At 41.4% G+C, this 17,766-nt stretch overlaps 1 protein-coding gene across 3 annotated transcripts in view; it reads right to left on the reverse strand.

Annotated features, from left to right (window-relative positions):
- LOC122177356 (alpha-2-macroglobulin-like) overlaps nt 1–12,514 on the reverse strand; it is a 38,267-nt gene extending 25,753 nt beyond the window's left edge. The window contains exons 1-4 of one of the 3 annotated variants that reach the window (XM_042866661.1): nt 12,414–12,514; nt 10,876–10,958; nt 1,399–1,582; nt 303–462 (exon numbers count right to left, since the gene is read on the reverse strand). In XM_042866661.1, the coding sequence (XP_042722595.1) occupies nt 303–462; nt 1,399–1,575 (337 nt within the window). In that variant the 5' untranslated portion in view covers nt 1,576–1,582; nt 10,876–10,958; nt 12,414–12,514. Of the gene's footprint in view, nt 1–302; nt 463–1,398; nt 1,583–2,595; nt 2,843–10,875; nt 10,959–12,413 lie in introns of those variants that run through there. The other 2 variants (XM_042866660.1, XM_042866663.1) reach the window with 2 other exon arrangements.
- Nucleotides 12,515–17,766: the final 5,252 nt, after the last annotated feature.

Consider the following 17,766-nt stretch of genomic DNA (forward strand, 5'->3'; position numbering starts at 1 on the left):
TCCAGTCACTGCTCTAGTTTTTGTGGTTATAACAAAAGAGTTCAAAACAGCACAGAAGGGGATCAAGCTGCATGGACCACAACAACAGAACTCCCAGCGGCAACGGAAATGTGTGTAGGTGCCCCATGCATATTCTTTAAAATTCTCCAAATTGTTCCCATGTGGAGCTTTAAAAACATACACCTCAGCCATGTGAGACTGATCTTCCAATCTCCAGTGAAAGCAGTCAACATCTGGCCTGAACAGCACAACAGTTTTAGGAATTTCTGCTTCAAGTACAAATCTCCACCCCCTCTTCGTACCTGTCTGTCCAGGCTTGTAGATAGGTTTGTCTGTCTGGACGAAGACCAAACTCTCAGAATTCTTGACCAGCACTGACTTGCGGCTTCTGAACTGCAGAGTCTCCCCCTTCACTGTTACAGTAATAAATGTGACTGTTGACTGGCTCTTTGATTTTGGAATCTGGAGAATTGTAAGAAGGCAACTGAGTTATGGACTACTTGTAAAGGCCTCTTGAACAGGCTTTCCTAAAATAATAGATCTAATGTAATTGTGACAGACCCGGCACAGAGATGAAGGGACTTGAATCAGGAACAAGAGACTGACCTTTTCTTGTACTATATTCCTCTACTTTCCTATTGCTATGCAGTGATCATGCAAGTATTATGCAGTAAAGGAACTCAACTCTGCAACTCATTTTTAAGAAGTTCTTCCTGCATTGATGAAAATCTGTCTCTTCCATCTTGACATTCACAGAGGAATGGAGTAATCCTCCTCTTCTTTCAGGTAATATCTCTAATCTTTGCATAACATTTCCTTTTTCAAACCAGCCATACCAGATCTCCATACATCTCTCTCCAAGTGACAAAATAGCAGTCTTCAACATATGCATGACATAGATTTCAACTGTTAAGTATCCTGAGAACCAGTTCTTCAGCCTTCAGGCCAAAGATATAATCTGTATAGTGAGCCAGGTTACCAGCATTCCCAGTTGCCCAGGACTGTTGCTTTAGACTTAGGAACTACCAATTACATAAGTCACTCCAAAAATAATGCCTCCTATTTATTTCCATGGAAACTAAAGCAGATCTATAAAGCACAATAATACTACTTGGTAGAGCAAATTCTCAGCTACAAAACAATATTTTTTAACATATTTGCCAAATCTACTTTTCTCCAGGCCTCTCCTCTTACTGTCCTAAACAGCGGCAGGCTTTCCGGGATTCAGCATTTCTCATTTAGATATCTTTGCTAAGGAGAGCTCAGCAGTGACAGTGTTTTGAGGATAGACATGAGTATACCTGTGGCCAAGAGGAAAGTGAATACCTGTTCAGAGTTACTCTGTTTGTTACTACTCAGAGCCGCTAGAGTTTATCCTACAGGGATTAAGATACTTACAGTGAAAGGAATGCAGGTAAACAAATCGTTCTCCGACACCACATCATCAATCAAGCTCCTGTTTTCCCCTTGATACTCAATTGCAGCATTCAGCGACACAGATTCATTCAGGTGAGTCAGCTGAACACAGATTTTCTCAGGGGAATCAGTGTGTATCAGAAACGGTAGAAGCACCATGTACTGCCTGGAAAGAGGAGGGGAGGATTAGGTGAGATGTGCAGGAGCATGTAGCTGGAGCTGTACAGAAAGAGCAAATAAACCAGTCTGACTTCACCATACAGGAAAAGGATTTCCATCATGCCTGCTAACAGCAGGGAAAAGCAGAGAGGCTGCTGTTGAAAGTAAAATACCACAGAAAATTCTCAGTGCGAATGTCTGGAAGGGATATTTTTTCCAAACTTTAGCACGACAGAAGCACTCGATTCTGAGATTATGAATGGTGTGGTAAAAAACAAAAAGTCAATTGTCACCTTTGCCAGGCAATATTTGTCACTCCTTCACATACCAATAGGGCAAAAGAGAGTAAGGAAAGAACGCAGTAAGATACAGTCTGCTAGCTGTCTGCTAGTACCACACAGATCTAACAGCCACAGTTCTACAGTGACATATAACCCTGGCTGAGAAGGAAATTTTCATTCCTTTGGCTGAACTGAAAAATGTGAATTAAGAAATAAAACCATTTATGGTCATGCCAGATTTGTCATCTGCTTTTTTTTTTTTTTTTTTTTTTTTGCCATGTTATTAATCAAAAAACCCACTCACATCTCCCAGGCATTTTGACCAAGGAGTAAGGTAATAAGTGAAAGAAATGTTTGTCTTTTCAAAAACAGTCTCTGGGGAAAAAAATGAGTGTGTAAACGGTTATAAAAAGTTGTCTTTTAAGTAAATAATCAATTTGGTGCAAGAAATTTTGCTAAAATGCTGTCAGCTCTGTGAAAAAGCAAAAGCTCTTTCTTTCTGCTCTTCTTCTTTTTGTTTTATTTGTTTATTTAGGCTGCAGTTTTATTGATATCTCAATTGCACAGACTCTCCTTAGTCCCTCAAAAGCACCAGAGCTGCTGTTTGTAGAAGACATTTTACCCAGCCCTTGTGTCTTTGTTTCAAGGTAAAAGAAGGTAGTTGAAAGATGAAAGACAAAGAAACAGAGAAATAAACCCAGGTCTCCAGCCTGCCTAGAGTCTCCCCCGTGTAGCTTACGGTTCTGTGATGAGTGAAGCATCTCCAAGGAGGAAGAAGAGGAGAATGAAGATGTTTAATTTGCTGGACCCGTCTTTCCCCATGGTGCAGAATTGGCTGTGGTTAGGTAAAATATCCACCCAGCCTAGTCCAGTGGTGCTTGTACTGCTACTTTGTCCTCGAGTCAACCCTTTATACTCTGCTGCAAACAGTCCAAGCACTGGAGGAGATAAGGACTAGGGTCCAGGCACCATCCAGAAATGGGAGAGGCTGCAAGGAGGAGCTCTTTGAATCCAGGCAGAAGTCCAGATGCAAAAGGAAAGAGGGAGGGGAGGATGCCTGCAGGATAGAGCTGTCTCTCTCTGGGGCAGGGCAGCAAGAAATGGAGGAGCAAGAGTGGTAGCTAAAGCAAAGAAGGGTTAACAGCAGAGGGTAGTAAAAAGACCTCAATTTACAGCAAGACTCCTTGTGTAGGGCTGCACCCATCTCTGATCCTGGAGGCTGCTGGAGGAGATATTATTTCCTTTCAGCTGGGAGAAGAATGAGTGAGTGTTTGGGAAGCAAGAGTGAGTTTGCCAGTTATTACAAGCAGGACAAATATGTCAGTCTTACAGATCTGAAATCAGGGAATGCAAACTGTGAAAACGTTACTCCTCTACCCACTCTGCTCTCTTGTGCAGTTCATTCCTAGTCTCACAATAGCTAATGCCAGGAAAAGGGGCCAGAGAGCAGCTGGACAATCAAACCTGGGATAGCCTGACCTTCACCTGACAGAAACACGGACAGTAACATAAGGAGAAGCTGCCAAAAGGTCAACCCAAGTAACAGCATGTAACACATTAACCATTCCCCGGAACAGAACTTGCTCACATGCTGCAGAACATATGCAGCCTGGGTCACAGCTCTTGTTCCAGTTCAAGTTATTGGGATATATAGATCAAATTATTGCTTTTTGATGGAGTCCTTCTTGGTTTCAATACCCGAAAATCCATGTATAGCAGTGTGATGGGTAACGTAACTAGAGGGAAATTTCTTTTTGACAATTGTCTTTATTGTAGTTACCTTGGTCTGCAGCAGGAAGATCAATAGCTCTGGTAATTATTACCCTTGCAAGTGGCTGGATGTATGCGTCTTTCTCATAGTCCTAACTCAAACTCCAAAGAATAGACATCTGTGTTACAGAATGTAAAACATTATTTGGGCATTAAAAAAGCCTAGGATAAAATGATTACCTGTCTGTCCTTCCCTCCTACTACTACCATCATAAGTTTCTTAAGCTCAGAAAGTTTGGAGTTAAGAAATCCAAGTGCAATTACACAACAACCCTTCGTTAGAAACCTCATTCTGTCCCGTAGTGACCTTGATGGGAAAGAAAAGAGAATAGTTTTGCATGTCTGAGTTCCTTGGGGAATTCACAAAAGAAACACAGCCCAAGATTGTGCTCTGCCTTCTCTATATGGTACCTTAATGTTGTGCTGTCTGCCCAGAAAAAATGTAACCCAGATTTGCCTCACTCGCATAGAAGAGGGTTTGTACATGGGATGGTCAAAGCCTTTTTGTTTACATTAGTTTGAACTGACTGACTGGTTACAGAAAAGAGGTGTAGGACTGCACACAGCAGGAGAAGTCAAAGCTGCACTTTTGAGAAAATAGTCTCACACTGATCAAAACCCATGATCTTTACGACTAAAGATCCTCCTTGTTCCTGAAAGCACTCTGTAGCCAAAATCTGAGAAGTGTTTACTGTCAGTTAAGGGAGCAGGTTTGTAAAGGCTTGAAAATTCCAGTAGGTACCAGTGAACACACGCAGATACCAAACCACCTTTCAAAATTTGCCCTCAAGCTGCTTGGCCTCCATAATAGTCCCAATAGCATCTTTGGTTCTGCCAGACTAATTGCTAGGGTTTATGCATGACCAATGTGTTTCACTTTTTTATAGATGATAGCATAGACAAGGCAGTGACAATCAGCTTTCCCTCAATCTCTTTTTATTTCCATCTGCTGAGGGTATAGCTGAGAACATCAGTAGGCTTTCTAGAGTTTTTTGGCTAACTTTTAAAAGGTTATCTCTGAGGTCCTCAAGGAAACACCGTGGAGGTGTTCAAGGCCATGCAATCTGATCTAGCAATTGGCAATTCTGCCTGTGGCAGGGGGGTTGGAACTAGATGATCTTTGAGGTCCTTTCCAACCCAAGTATTTCTATGATTGTATGAAAACTCCTTGTCCTAATTTCAGCTGGAATAGAGTTAATTTTGTTCAGAGTGACTGGTATGATGCCATGTTTTTGATTTAGGCAAAAAACAATGCTGATAATACAATGGTATTTCAGTAGTTGTTGAACAGTGCTTACACTAAGTCAAGGGCTTGTTAGATTCTCATGCTACCCTGCCAGTGAATAGGCTGGGGCTGGACAAGAAGCTGGGAGGTGACACAGCCAGGACAGCTGACCAGGACTGAACAAAGGGATATTCTGTACTGTGTGGCATCATGTTGAACAGTAAAGCTGATGGAGTTGGCCAGGGCGGGATGGCTATTGCTTGGGAACTGGCTTGGCATCAGTTGCTGAGTGGTGAGCAATTGCATTTTGTCATTTATTTTAGATATTGTCTTGGTTTTGTCAGTATTCCATATCATAACATCATGTGACAGGCTGTTTGGTATAGAGATACAGTGTACCGTAGAGCTGTGCTTCCTGTTTAGCAGACTCACATGAGTTCTGACGATCCAACGGGATCTTTATCTTCCAAGGGGAAGATACATGGGGGTGTACTGCATTTCCCAGGAGCCTTCACATGATTTCCAGTTCTGGCTGACAGGAATCTGGTCCCATGGATTTGTGCACCTTCATTAGATGGTCTCAAACATCAGATCTTCATTTAGAGCAGGCAGATGTTCCTTCTCCAAGTTCTTATCTTTGCTTTTTGCATTTTGGACAATGTAGCTATAGACCTTGCTTGTGAAGACTGAGGCAAAGAAGTCATGGAGCACTTCAGCTTTCTTTCTCCATATCCCTCGTGACCAGGGCTCCAGTTTCCTTACAGAGAAGACCAATATCTTCCCTGGCCTTCATTTTATCACTGATATGTCTGTAGAGTTTCTTCTTGTTCGCCCTTTACATCCCCGGCTAGCTTTAATTTTATTTGGGTTTTAGCTTTCCTAACTTGATCCCTGGTTGCTCAGACAACTTCTTTGTAAGTCTGCCTCCCAGGTAACCCATTCCCTTCCTGCTTTCAACTCCCTACAGACTTTCTTTTTATGCTTAAGTAAGTCCAGGAGTTCCTTGTTGATCTACAGAGGCCTCAAAAATTAGATTCTCCTATTTCAGTCAGGATTTTCCCTCTTTCTTTCTCTTCAGTGGGGAGGGAAGGGCGTCACATGATTAACTCTTCAAACTCCAACACTATTTTGGCACTCAATGTAGGGCTCAAACCCACGACCCTGGAATTAACAGTATCGAGGACAACTTCACTAACAAGGGGTATCTGGCTGAAGCAGTGAGGGCAGCCTTCATTGCAGCAACCATGAGATGGTGGAGTTCAGGATTTCATGTGGCAGGAACAGAATACCAAGCAGAATCACAACCCTGGACTTCAGTAGGCCAACTATGGCCTTTTCAATCAATTGCTAGGGAAAATCCCATGGAATGGGGTACTTGAAGGTTAAGGGGCCCAATATAGTTGGCTAGCATTTAAGGAGTGCTTCTTCCATGCTCAAGATCAGAGCGTCCCAACAGGTAGGAAGTCAAAAAAGGGAGCCAGGAAACCTGCGTGGTTAAACAGAGAACTGCTGGGCAAACTCAAGTGGAAGAGGAGAGCCTACAATATAGGTTGGGGACTGACCTGCTGGAGAGCAGCAAAGGGGAAAGAGACCTGGGCATGACCGTGAGTCAGTTCTGTGCCCTTGTGGCCAAGAAGGTCAATGCCATCCTCCAGTGTATTAGGAGGGGTGTGTAGGTTGAAAGAGGTTCTCCTCCCTCTATACTCTGCCTTGGTGAGATCTCATCTGCAATATTGTGTCCAGTTCTTGGCCCCTCAGTCCAAGAAGGACAGGGAACTGCTTGAGAGAGGTGCAGAGCCACAAAGATGATAAAGGGAATGGAGCATCTTCCTCATAAGGGAACAACAGAAAATCCCTTCCTTTAGAAGAATGGTCCACTTTTGAAGCAACCTGATGCATTTACTTGTTTTACATTTCCTAGGCATTTATCTGGGATAAGATTGAGAGGTTATGTTTGAAGAGCTGGTAAATAAAACAGTCTAGCATGCACTGCACTGCAAAATCCTAGCGAAGGCGAAGCTCTTGCATTCTTCACATGGTAAACTAGGCAAGCTCAGAGGCATGCTAACTTCGCCTACTCTAATACCAATATCTGCTAATTCTTTACCAGGGTTCTCTGGTAAACTGTTAGATTTTCTTCCAAAAAGGCTACTAACATTTTGACAATGCAGGCAAAGTGTCTGGGATTATTTCTTAAGTCTTTTCAACTTTCTGAGCCACTAACAGGATCTTCTTTTGATAGTTGAACAGTCTCTAGTATTGACAAAATCACTCACCCAAAGTAACCCGGAAAATCCAAGATGAAAACTCCAGGTTTTTACGCTCTACTACACTACTTAAAATACTATTGTTTTCCTCCATTTTCGCTAGGTCTGACTGTTACAGGTGTGGTTACTGAAAAGCAGACCTACTCTTGTTGGGAACAATCCCAACTTAATTCCCTCTTCTCTGTGAACTCTATACGTGTCTTGGCAGACATCCCCTTACCTGGGTATACCAAGGTCTATATTTTCATGTTAATTTGCCCTTAATTCTCCATATATATCATCCTCTATGAATGTCAAGCCTCACATACTCAGAAATATGTAATTGAAGTCATTCTGTAAATGACATCAGAGATTTCCTGCTGTGTTGAAACTGCAACTGGATTCCTTAAAACTGCATTGAGCTGCTTCTTTCAACCAGGTGATACAAAAACAATTTCAATTATTTTAAAATAAAATTATTGGACGGACATAGTAACTTTCTTTTTGGAAGCAAGATCTTGTTTCCATTTTCTGTATATCAAATTTTTTTGTAGTGCTTATTTACATGTGGCACAGCAGTAACAATCCCATCAACAATCACTGCCAACTTATTTGCCGTCAACCTACTGAACCCTTGATCTAATATTTTCCGATGAAACCTCCAGTACTTGGGTCAATTACTTTCTCTCCAGACCTTCCTCCCAAGCACCATGCTGTTGTTCTTTGCTTTTATTATCTCTTCATTTCTACCAGTCCTCCACACTTGCAACTGCAAGTAATTGCTCTGACTATACATAAACTGCAATCCCAGACTAAGGGATAAACTGATATTGGAGTCTGACACAAGTACACTTGTGTCAGGAGAAATATGATAATCTGGAAATTAGTCAAATTTCTCTTCCCTTATTGGAACAAAATCTCTGGGTGAAAAAAAGTTTTCCAGTTGCCTGTTGTCCCAAAATTTGCAATTTGCTGTTTCTATGCTACCCTGTCTTACCATGTCTATTCTATTTCACCTGAAATCTCCTAGCAGCAGGCATTTGTCCACTGTTTCCTCTCTTTGCAGTACAAAACTCCAAAGGTGTAGAGGGAAACGCGTTCTTGGCTAACTCAATAATAATAATGCAAGTAATTTTATTTCTTTGACTTGCATTCTCCCTTCTGCTCATTTGACCACTGGGAAACTGCAGGTGCAATACAATGTTGCAGTCATAAATCATAGAATCACAGAACAGCTAGGGCTGGAAGAAACCTCAAAGATCATCAAGTACCAATCCCCCTGCCATAAGCAGGGTTGCCAGCCACTAGGCCAAGTAACTGCAAGGTAACACAAGATCCTCAAAGAACATAAAAACCATTACAGGAGATGAGCTCCCTGTGCTCAGCACGATTCCTGGCTGGAATGCAAATCCTGCTCCTTTTGGAAAAGAAGTAACAGCTCCCTCTGTAGACTATTCATTGCTCAGGACAGTGTGGGTGGAAGTCACCTGTAAAAATACCAGATTTCTCTACTATTAATCAACAGAAGAGCACTTGCAAGCAAGAACCTACTGAAAAACAGTTCTTCTGGATAGATGGAATGAAGAAATTACAAGTCAAGATAAACATCTAAAAACACAAATGCATGAACACAGGACTTCAGACACTCCATGCAATTTCCAAACCTCTGTATATGAGTCACATGCACTCATGCTGGCTTTTGCAAGCTGAAGTGGCTTGCAGTTTGTTCTGTTAATCCCAAAGTTTCTGAATTAAGACTCAGAATCAAGTCAAGATGTTGATCGATCAAAAATGTACCTTTATTTATTAAAAGATGAGTAAGCAAGGAAAAAGAGAAGAAAAGGAGAGAAAAAATGAGAGAAAAGTAAGTCAACACCGTGGATTCTGTGACGTTCTGAGGATTTGCCCTTCTTCTTTCTTCTTCTTCTAAGTTTGAAACCATTTCCCCTTGTCCTATCACCACAGACCCTACTAAAGAGTCAGCCCCCTTCTTTCCTGTAGCTCCCCTTTAGATACTGACAGCCTCAGGTCTTTCAGCCTGACCTTGTAGGAGAGGCATTCCATCCTTTGGTTCATTTTTGTGATGCTCCTCTGCACATGCTCCAATGGGTCTATGTCTCTCCTGAGGACTCCACATCTGGATGCAGTACTCCAGATGAGGCCTCACCAGCACATGGTGAATACAGGAGGAGGATCACCTCCCTCAACCTACTGGCCATGCTTCTTTTGATGCAGCCCAGGATATTGTTGGCTTCCTGGGCAAAGTGGGGGCACATTGCTGGCTTAGATTTAGCTTCCCCCATCCACCAGTAACCCCAAGTTCTTCAGATTTGAAGGTTTATGCTCCTTCACAGCTTGTAAGGAGTCATCTGAGTTGCTAAATGCACAGGTAACTTTTCCATGCAGAAACTAATCAACTAAGTTCTTGTGCTACTAACAGGCAATGGTCAACGGAACCACTAGCTTGCAAAGTAACATTAATGGTTTTGGCAAGCACACACGCCAAAGTGCTGAGCTGTTTGTGGTTACAGGTGCTCATCACAGGTACATCTATTAGTGAGGTTGCAAGTACTGCTGCTTTCACACACTACCAGTGGTTAACCTTATCATTACAGTCAGTCCCTCACACAAAGGCATTTCAACATGATTACCATTAGGTATGATTATGGGAGGGAAGAGCTATGGTTCTTAGTGTGGTATGTTTACAGCTGTCTCAGTGAGCAGGGGTTCTTTCTGCTTCTTCCTTCGCATTTGCCAAAATTTCTTTTCTGATATGTCAACAAAGTAAATCATTCCAGTCTGGATACTGAATCCTAATAATAGCTACCATTACCTAAGCTCCCTCATCTGGATCCTCTCTATATGCTCCTGCCAATCCTTTCCATGATTGGCACTTCCACAATTACTGGGTCTTACTGTCTGCCTTAAAAGGCAGTCCTTGGAGCCCTCCTCCATGTTTGTTCTGCTACAGGACCTAAATCATCTATCTCTCTGAGCTACTTACAATGTTTCCCTTCTATGTTATGCTACACACCTTTCCTACATAATAAGTATAGTGCTTTTATTTCTTTAGCAATTCTTTTGTTCCACTGCATTCTACATTTCACAGACTTCATCTAAAAAAAAAAAAATTCAGCTTCTTCCCCTTCATTGATATGTAGCAGTGGTATTTACAGATAAGTATGAATATGTTACTCTGTTCCACAAAGAAAGAACCATCCCCAAGGGAGAATCATGCAGATGTGATTAAAGGAAGCACTGCTTGTATGATTATAATACATGTCTGTCTTAGTGAGGTTAAGCTGTGGTGCAGTGTAGTTTATTGCTTGAAAACACTCTTCCACTGAAGTAACATTTGCCAGTCTAAAAGCAAATCCCGCCTCTGATTAAAGGCAATGGAGAGCTGGCTTCCTCGGACATAGAAAAAGCTGAGCTACTCAATGACTGCTTTGCCTCAGTCTTCACTGGTGGTCAGGTTTCCCATGTCTGCCAGGGTCCTGAACCTTTAGGTGAAGGTGTGGGGAGAGGATTCCATCCCACTGTAACAGTGGAACATGTCCAAAACCTCATGAAACTGAATGTTTGTAAGTCCATGGGGGCAGACGATATCCATCCTAGGGTTCTGAAAGAGATGGCTGATGTGATTGCTGAGCAGCTCTCCATCATGTTTGAAAAATCATATCTGCTGGGTAAAACCCTCAGTGACTAGAAAAAGGGAAACATTACTCCCATTTTTAAGAAAGGAAGACCCAGAAAACTACAGGCCAATGAGCCTTACCTCTGTGCTTGGGAAGATCATGGAGCAGATCCTCCTGGAACTGCAAAGTCTCCAGTAGAACTCATGAAATCTCAGGCGCTTCTCTATGGATTGTGTCACAAAACCCAAAGAAATATATTATAAAATTTATATATATATATATATATATAAAAGATACTAGAAGTCTAGGGAATAAAATGGAGGAAGGAGAATACCAAATACACTGCCACAACAAGCACATCAGAGACTTGGTTGGAGATGGGCTACGAGTAGGATATCAGAACAATGGGATACAAAATACATAGGGAAGACTGAGAAGGCTATTCTCCATCCGATTAAAATTAAGATCAAGGTAGGTTATTAAATGAACTGCATTAATATGTAGTAGTAACAGGAACCTCACAGACTGGGCAAATACTACTAAATACACAGGAACAGAATTATATTACAGACTGTAAGATGAGGATTGTGAAAGCAATCACGTATTAGCAAACCAGCTCAAGAGTGGCAAGTCAGGAAACACATGGAAATAGGATCAGCTTGTGACTGCTGTGAACTGTGTACAGGCCCTGGCTTAGCACAGTTCAATCCAGCAGCTTCTCTGTCACACTGACCACAAATGTACAGAGTTTCAGCAGAAAGGGGGGAGTGGGAGGGCAGGTGATGGAAGCACGATGATGTAACAACTTCAAAAGAGAAAGCTACGGACAAATGAGGAAGATTTTCAAAGAGAAATTAAAAGGCATGGCTAAAGGAACAAAATACTTGTTCTTTAGGGAAAACTTCATTAGGAGAGACTATTTTAGGATCCCTCGCTAGAGGATGAAAGCAAACACATATGATATATCAAGAATACTACGAAAGCACAAAAGAAAGTCAGTGCTAAAACAGAAGGGGAAGGGGTTCAACTTAAAAACAAGAATACCAGCTTTGAGAATTGATAGCTTAGTTCAAATAAAGACAATAGACCAGATCATGAACTCTGGCAAAAAAATGTGAAATTTTAGGAAGAGAAAGAGATTATTGTAGGGACCTATTGCTACATATTTAGCCTGCTACTAAGATCTTCCCCTGGAAGTTAGCTACTGGCCATTCTCAGGGAAATGTTTCCACTCATGACAGTTCATTCCAATGTTTTGTACTCAGAGCCATCTGAGGTGATCTGTTTCTATTAATCTATTTTTATTCTTAGAGAGGTTTTCAGAGTCAGTTGTTTTAAAACTTGTTTCTGTTTTATAGCATTACATTTAGACCTGTGGTTTTGGCTTAAAAAACTTCAAGAGAAACAAGGTACAATGTGACGGAGTTTAATTCTAAGCACTATCTTTCTGATAGAAAGATCTTTCCTAAGGCAAAGGTTCTGTAGCATTTCTAGAAGCCAGTCAGTCTGGAACAGTTGAACTAGGCGATCTTTAAAGTTCCCTTCCAACTGAGCTATTCTATCCTATTTTTGATTACATGGACTTGCAGGATCTTCTAGCTGCCTCACTCATAGATTAAAAGGTATTTGTTTTAAAACCATATATATTTCCTGTTATGTCATATAGAATGACTCTCACCTTTGCACATGGGAGAACAGTGGGAGAACCGAAGAACTTGAACTCTGTAGCTGTTCTCTGTGTCTGCTTGCTCTTGTAAAGTCACCTTTGCATCTCTGGTGAAATACTTTTAATCAATCAAATAATCAAATTAAGCCTCAAGTGAATAGAATCAACTGTACTTAAAGGCGGTGTAGAGGTTCTCTGCAGATCACAGAATCCAATACAGGTAAAGGTGTGAGTCCATCTGGTCCAAACCTTGCTCAAGCAGGGACATCCAAAGCAGTTTGCCTAGGACCACACCCAGGCAGCTTTTGAAGACCTCCAAGAAGAGAGACTTTACAACTTCTCTGGGCAATTTTATAGCTGAAAAATAAACAAGAGAATAAGTATCTGTTGAAACACAATTGTTCTGAGACCACATGCTCAGAAAAAATTATTTGCACCTGTGTTTTTATTCTCCTGTTGCCTCTGAAAGTAGGCATCTCTTGCATTCTTCAGGCTCCTGCTTTTAGGGGAAACTGCTCCCAGGAGTATGCTATAGGAATGTCAGTGAAACGGTTAATTCTTAAATGCCATCTGAGCTGGTACCTACTGGCAAGAAGTAGAGCAGTTCACTCTCTCTATTGTTTCAAAGCAACTACAGAAAAAAAGAAAAAAAACTTATTCAGCAAATTAGCACTAAAAATCTCAGAGCACCTCTACAAACCAGAGCAGTGGGAGAGTTCTCTTCAGTTTTTGAAACAAAACAAAAAAAACTATACCATTAAATAATTTTGTGGAGGAAAAAAAAGAAAGTGAAGGAGGCAAATTTATACTTGTCAACGGTTTATGGGCTGGTTCAGCCCAGTTCCATGACGAGCGGGGCGGAGGGATCCGCAGATCCGCGCCTCCGGAAAAAAAAAGGAAACAGGAGACCCCAGAATAATTAAAACAGCGGCACCGATCTGAGGAGAAACAAACTAATTTACTAAGTATATTATCGGAATGCAAGATAACACACTATAATACACTATAATCAGAATTGAAGCTAATAAATCAAATATAATGAGAGAGAGAATGTCCAAAAGGTGGATAGGCCTCACCACAACGCTGAGGTGAGATGCACAGTCCAGGTGAGCAGCAGGGAGATGGGAGCAGTGTCCACGACGAAGGGCAGGCGAGAAAAAGAGAGATCAGGTGGCCTTGCCAGGAGTTAAACCTCCTCTCCCTGACCGCAAAGTCCCCTGGGGAATGTAGTTCTTCTTCTCTTCTGGGCAGGTACCCAGGACTTGAGCATTAACAGTTAAACTCCCAGTGCCCCACATGATGTTATGACGTGGAATACCAAAAGCCAAAAATCACAGAACCATGACAATACTGAAGTGTTCAACCTTAATTTGAGCCTCACTTGAGTTGCAATGATCAACTCAGGGAAGTGAAATAAAAAAAAACATAAATCAAGACTATTATTACTTGCATTCTCTCTTCCTAAGACAGGTTCACGAGTTTCTTCTTGGTTCTCAACCATTGGGAGTACCATATGAAGAAGCCCTTGTAGAAAACTGAGAGTGAAGTACCTATGAGATGAGCTTGAAAAGAGGAAGGATATCTGAGTGGAGCATCCAGACATACTTGCACGTTGTCATTTGGGGAACTGTGGAAGAGATTCCCAAAGCATAAGGAGAGGTTTCCTGGTGGATATTTAATGTAAAAAACCAATGTTATAGCTTGCTAGTACAAAAAAAAATATATATATATATATACATATATATCCCATTTAGTTCTATCAGAGCTCTGATATGATTACTGTGATATAACAGCATTCATCTGCAAGCATTGTAACCCACTATATTTAGGTCAGGAAGTTTAGATTTGGTTAAAAAACTGAAAGTTGCTAGCATTTTATAATTCAAGTCTTCTAGGACCATCCTAAGAATGTCATTGCACTGTCCCAGATAAATTCCCTCAGCTGGTACTTGTGTCAGTATGGGGGCAATGTATCTATGTGAAACCAGGGGGAGTAGAGGATGGGAGAAACAAGAACCCCGTCGTATGGCACAAACCTGGTAACTCGCTGTTACTACAAGCATGTCATACAGTCTAACACTGTTTTAAGTGAACACAGAACTTATATTTTGGTGTAGTGCAGAATATTTCAGGCTCTCCAACAGCCAGAAAGGACACAGCTAGTATAGCTACTCATTTCTGGGGAGCCCGTGTGAGACAATACCAGCTGGTTGACCAGAGGACTGATCTATGTACCTGTGATACACCTATGACACTGGTCACAGAGATGATTTAGTGCATTTGAAAACAGAAATAAAAACCTGAGAGCACATCTCTCAAAAGTGATGGGGGCAGGGAGATGGAGGAGTGGAGCATGTTTTGAAAACAAAGGTCTTCTAAAGAAAGTTACTTAAACTGCTCTCCTTAGGGACTTCCTGCATGCAGAAGAGAGCTGAGAAATAAATAATAGGCATAGAAATTCTGTTAAAATATCAGTTCTTTCAGGCTCTTGATTTTAACACACACACACAAAAAAATGCCTAAGCAATTTGGATAGGAAGAGTATTAAAAGGAAAACTGCAAACATCCCAACGCAGCATCCTGAAATTCCCATCTCTAGCAGGATTGGGATGAACACAAACAGTGGAGAATTAAATGATGCCCCTGCATTTTCTGATGCATTTGAAGATGTGTTTTCTGATGAAAGCATCTGCAAACACAAGATTGCCTCCCAAGTCAATGGAGTGAGATTGTTGGATACAAACTCTGGGGGTTCTGTGCCAACCACATATATACACAAATATTCTGAGCAGGGCACAGACATCTACTATCCCAAAGAGTCCTCTTTGCTGTAACAGCTCTGAAAAAATAGCTAAGGTCAGCTAGCAGTTTGCTTAAACACATAAACATTTACAGGAAAAGCAATCAGCTCAGGAGAAGGAAACGTTTATTAAAAAAATGACCATCAATGCAAAATATCTCACTCTTCCAAGGTGAGATTTCTCAACTAAGAGAAATTGTTCAGTGTGACATTTGCTAGGCCTAAACAGAGAGAATGGAGCAGAAATGTAAGGAAAGCACTAACAAAATCTTCCTGATAATAAACTATTCTACAGGACAGTTTCAAGCTGGAAAATTGCTTATTGGGAAGTACGTAAAACTAGAAGAGAGACAACGCAGGAAGAAGCTTATCAGAAGAATTACACAGACACACAACAGAGAAAGACTAGACGATCTCATAGACCTCTTCTGTCTCTGATTTCTAATTAGTAAATGCCTCTAATTTATTACTTACTCACATCTAATCTGCCATTCAAAGAGTTATTGATGACAATTTCTTACTGCTGCTGACAACTTGAAAAGTGCAAGCCTCTTCTGAAGAAAGGGGATTAAATGCTCAATAGTAGACACTGAAAGGGGCTTGACAGAGTGAGGAATGAAGGGAGAGGAGTAGTGGAAGTAGGAAGGGAGGGAGGGGAACATTCACCAGGTCACTGACTCATCCGCTTTAATGTTTTCATTAGATCTCACTTTTGCTAGAAGTAAAACCCAGCTTCCTTACCTCTCCTTTCCTGTCTAGTTTTGTCTTTTTGAGAAGTAGTAGGGGAGAATTTGACAATAAAGATTATTTCCACACTTGCTTCTGCTGAAGAAGTCTCCAATCTGCTTTCCCACACAGCAAAGCAAAGAGTGCATGACAAGATGCTGCAATCAGGCTGCTGAGTGCTGAGTGCCTGTGAAACAGGAAACTTGAGGCTACATTCAGAAGACAAAAAACATAAAGTTGGAAAGCTGTGCAAAATAACTCAATTTATACCAATATGGGGAGTGTTGGAGATAGAACATTTCTTATGCTGACAAGGGATATCTTAAAAACAGCACTGAGTGGAAGAGATTATTACTTGCAAAATTCATGCTCATTGCTTGCGAATGCAACAGGCCTTAATTGCATTGCAGCAGTAATTGTGAGAGTGTGCAGGTCTGAAGTGCTCCCTCTCAAGACAGAAGCAGATGGATAGGTACGGTACAAGACTAAAAAGACCACTGGGACAGAAGCCCAAGTGCTGTCAAAAGGGAAGTAGAGGTGTTGTTCAAAAAACAGATTAACAGCCTGATGTGCGAGGTCAGTAATCACACATTCAGGAGCGACATTCTTTATTTATTCCAGATTTGTGCAAGCCTAGATGCTGGATGGTCTCCCACAAATCAAACACACCAAACAGAAATACCACCACTATAGTTATATACAAAACTCGCAAAGCTAATAATTTTTCCAGCCCATCCTCCTTGTGATGACTGATTAGTAATTTTTATATAGTAATAATATTGTTGACTGTATACTTCCTCTACTATGCATGCACCTGGGCAGGGGTCTTTTCAATCTATGAGTGTGACTTTTAACATTATAATGAAGGTAGTTCAGCTGAGCATACACAGACCTTGAGTTTTCTTGCCAAGTTGGCAACATCCTCAAACCATCCTGATTAATGTCTTTCTCATGGTCTGCTGATTTTGTGACATCCCTGGTTAAAGGATACTAATTGTTTATTCTTCTGATACTTAAACACACCACTAGCCCAGAGTTCCTTATTCAAATGCCTATTACAATGTTAACTCAGTTTTTAGAGTCAGTTTTCAATAGATGTACAGCACAGGTTTGAAAAAAAAAAAGTCTTGTGAGCTTTGAGACACTTACAGGTATCTTTTTCTATATTCAACACCCAGTACAAACATGCTTGAGAAACAGGCAGGCACTGAGAGCTGCCATCTCTCAAGATCCCCAACAGTCAGCTTCTCAACAGCGTCAGTAACAAGAGAGAAATTGAGCTAGTGAAGAGAGTCCAGCAAAGGACCACTGAGCACTATGACTAAGAAGCATCTCACACATGATGAGAGAGTGAGAGAGCTGGGACTGTTCAGGCTGGTAAAGAAAAGGCTCAGAAGGATCTCATTACTGTATACAAACACCTGAGAAGAAGGTACAGAGAAAATGGAGCCAGACTCTTCTCAATGGTGCCCAGTGCCATGATCAGAGGGAACTGGCACAAACTGGAGCACAAGAGGTTCCCTCTGAACACTGGAAAGCACTTCTGAGATGTGGGAGTTATGGAGCACAGGCAGAGATACAGTGGGGTCTCCTTTTTGGAGATCTTCAAAAGCCACTTGGATACCTAGTGTACCCACTCTAGGTGGCCCCTGCCTCAGTAGAGTGACCAGGTAACCTCCAAGGGTCCCAGTCAACCTCGATCTTTCAGACATCAGAGCAACACAGGAGAAGGGATGTCTTTCCTGAACGATTTCAGTGGAAATTAGAGAAGTGTAGGAATGGTTGTCAAACTCAGTAAGGGAAAAAACTGCTATAGTCATTTTGAGAGCTTAGTTGGGA

This window comes from Lagopus leucura, unplaced genomic scaffold (genome assembly GCF_019238085.1).
Source record: "Lagopus leucura isolate 7727_CA_CO unplaced genomic scaffold, USGS_WTPT01 Super-Scaffold_100001, whole genome shotgun sequence".
Taxonomy (NCBI): Eukaryota; Metazoa; Chordata; class Aves; order Galliformes; family Phasianidae; genus Lagopus; species Lagopus leucura.